This window comes from Glycine max, chromosome 12 (assembly GCF_000004515.6).
Source record: "Glycine max cultivar Williams 82 chromosome 12, Glycine_max_v4.0, whole genome shotgun sequence".
Taxonomy (NCBI): Eukaryota; Viridiplantae; Streptophyta; class Magnoliopsida; order Fabales; family Fabaceae; genus Glycine; species Glycine max.
Window position 1 is genome coordinate 37,789,135 of NC_038248.2, and position 3,173 is coordinate 37,792,307.

General features: G+C 31.6%; 1 protein-coding gene across 2 annotated transcripts; it reads right to left on the reverse strand.

Moving 5' to 3' along the window:
• Positions 1–360: 360 nt before the first annotated feature.
• LOC102669361 (protein EPIDERMAL PATTERNING FACTOR 1) lies at positions 361–2,602 on the reverse strand. 2 transcript variants are annotated; one of them, XR_005887629.1, is made up of 2 exons: positions 1,759–2,602; positions 361–1,066 (listed from the first exon to the last, which is right to left on the reverse strand). XR_005887629.1 is itself a non-coding variant. In XM_006592773.4 (2 exons), the coding sequence occupies exons 1-2, from the start codon at positions 1,856–1,858 to the stop codon at positions 777–779; spliced, it is 387 nt and encodes a 128-aa protein (XP_006592836.1). In that variant the 5' UTR covers positions 1,859–2,602; the 3' UTR covers positions 364–776. The 2 variants fall into 2 exon arrangements, 1 of the variants encoding a protein (XP_006592836.1); XM_006592773.4 differs by having other exon boundaries at positions 364–1,063.
• Positions 2,603–3,173: the final 571 nt, after the last annotated feature.

The window sequence follows — 3,173 nt, forward strand, 5'->3', positions numbered from 1 at the left end:
TAGACTTAATAGGTAAATTATAAACTGTTTTTTTACCAAAATGAATTAAAAATCACTAATTATTAAAAAATTATTTTATAATTAACTGATAAATTAAAATTATTAATTTATAAAATTAAAAATACTAAATGTTGCAATAAAAAACTATAAGAATCAATGATGGATTTTAAAAATTAAAGAAACTAAAATTACAATTTAATCTATTTTTTTTCGACATACTAATGTAACACTGCACTTCCATTGTAGAATTGGCCTATTTTGCTTTGCAGGCTTCTAAGTTTATTGTGGAATTCACACCACAGCCCAATTGGCCCATTCTACAATGATAATGACTATAAATTTGAGGTCGTGAATATCTCATTCTTCTTTTTGTTTGACAACTAACAAGCATGGGATTATCTGTCAAAAAAAAAAAAACAAGCATATATGGGATTCACGATTACTATTTATAAGGATGTAATTCATAACCTCAAACTCAAAATTAACGATTATTTTCTTTAACAACTAGCAAGAACTAGAACAATACTTCTGCATCATGCCAAAGACCATGTTAATTTACAGCAAGGAATCCGTGTTTATGAAGCTCAACAACAAAGAGAAGGAGGGAAAAAAAAAGCAGAATTAGAAAAGTCCGGGAAAATTGGCACTCTATATTTTACATGAATTAAGATCCTCTCTAGGGATAGGAAGCATGAAGTAGGTGAGAGAAAGAGAGGTACTTCCAACAAATGGAGAGACACCTGAGTCATGTTATAGAAATTGAAATTAGAGAGAGATTATGGGACAGGATAGGACTTGTTATGGCACATGCACTTGTAAGCCATTGGACACGACTCAGCCTCCGCAAGCGATGCACAAACGAAGCTGACCATCACCAACCTGCATGGCGAGCATGATCTACATGCGTGAGAGCAATCTGGCAACCTCGAACCCGCTATTTGTAGTGTGTCGGGGCCACGATTACGTTTCCTTGTTACTCTTCCTTCCCAATGCAAGTTTTGTTTTGCCACTTTGTTCATTCCATCTTCTGTGTTTTCCTGTACTGGATCTGGATGCCCATGTCCTACTTAACATCAATATTACCCCAACACTTAAATTAAGAGTTTATTTTAAATATACTGATAGTGTAACACTTTTTTTTATGTTATCATTTAATCATAGATTGTTTTATAATAAAAACTATTATTTTTTGTATTAATTGTTTTAAAAATCTTATCTTGGATGTTTGTTAATTTTTCTTTTTGATTCAGATAATTTTTTTTATGCCCATTTATACTATTTTTATGAGTAGTGTTAGCATCAAACTCTTCTGAAAACTACAATATGAAGAGAAAAAAACATTAAATAAGTGGAACTCACAATTTATTTTTATAATTTTCAATAAATTTGAAAAGAATATATGTAGTAAAGAATATGTTTATAATATTTCTCTATTTTAATATACTAATACTGCAATAAAATTAAACTCTTAAATTAATATAAATAGGCCATTTAAGTTTAATTATATATCTCAAAAGAAAGAAGGAGCATATATATTCAAGATCTGTCGTGATTATATTAGGTACTTAAAGGAAACAAAAGTGATCTATTAACACCCATATGTTAATCTACACTTAGAGGAAGAAAGAGAAAAAAAATGTAGATATATTATAGATAATATAATGTGCATCTATGACTACTCAAAGAAATATAACTTCAACTACATAATTATCTCGAAACCTATAGAGACTTACGTGAAATTTAGAATTTGAGACTTACGTGAACGTGACCGGTTTATGTGCCTTGCCGAGATGACTACAGGAACACAAAGTAAAACAATAAGCACAAATGCAACAATATAGAGAGAGTTCCTCCTCATTCTTGTTTTTCTCTCAATTCCTGAGTGTTGTGAGATCGATCGATGTTGCTAATATATTGAGATGCGTAACGTAGAGCGGTGAATGCAGGAGAAGGAACTAAAGGTGTGTATATATATAATTAAACAATAAAGGGTGTGAGGTGTGGGAATAGATATCATGGAATTGAAGCAGTTCACAGGATTGCGCAAGAAGAGGTCACATGAAATCTAGTGCACACTTAGTCACAGGATTGCTCGAGCTGGCTTTTGTTGTTCCATGAGAGAAAGGAGAAGCAGTAAGAATTTAAAACGCAAGAGTTAAAAGTGCTTCTTTTACGTGAGTACTGTCCAAGGCCTTGCCATATATGCACAAGTATTGTTGGGTAGCATAAATGCACCCTCATATTCTTTGCACTTGCATTTGCTTGCTATTGCTACATTTTACCATTTAATTAATGTCCGAGTGGAGTTCGGCAATGTGACTACCATCAATTGCTAGAAATATGTTTTTTTTTTTTTATCAATTTTTATAATATTATTTTTATTTGTTCATTACATCAATTACTTTATTTCATTTTTCTCTCTCTATTATATAAATAATAAATATATAGTGGAAAAATATTAATGACATTCTCTTTGACACTCTGTTTTTAATACTTTATTTCATTTTTAAAGGCTTAGAAACTAACAACAATTTCATTAATTGAACAATTGGTCAGCTTGCACAATAAACAAAATAGTATTTGGTGTGAAAAAATAGTACAAATATAAAATGTTATGCATTGCTCATATTCTATAGGCATGCAGATATGTTGGAGCAGAGCGAGTCGTGAGTCGTGCAAGCATCTGCCACTTGGGCTTGGGCTTGGGCTTGCCTGGTGTCAGGTTACGAATTAGGGGTGATTTGGCAACACTATATTATAGGTTTTTAGGTTTATTATATTATATAAATTGGTATAATCCTTTTAATGATTAATGAGAAAAGACAGTCACTCTACTGCCGAAGATGTAAATATACTAGTCGAACCCTGTTAAATCCTTGTTAGAGTGTGCGTGTGATCGATTGCTTTAGATTTTCAATTCTATTGTCAATTATAAATATCTAAAAAACTAAAGGGATAGAAAACAAATGGAGCTTACAATCCTTGAAGATCCATAACTTAGCTTATCCTTGAATTAGAGGAAGAGTTTAGATCCTGATGGAAGCAAAGAATCATTGTAGAATGGGCCAATTGGGCCAGCTAAGAATCATATATAAAAAATAAACTGATTAGCACATTTTAGCATAACCACCAATTAAATCTAGATTTACATTGATGATTATCATGAGTAAGGC

Excerpts from the sequence above, each read along its gene's own strand:
- LOC102669361 (XM_006592773.4), bottom strand. The coding sequence starts at position 1,858 with ATGAGGAGGAACTCTCTCTATATTGTTGCATTTGTGCTTATTGTTTTA. Across the intron at positions 1,064-1,758 it reads CATAAACCGGTCACGTTCAC|GACATGGGCATCCAGATCCA; the intron begins GTAAGTCTCAAA and ends GATGTTAAGTAG.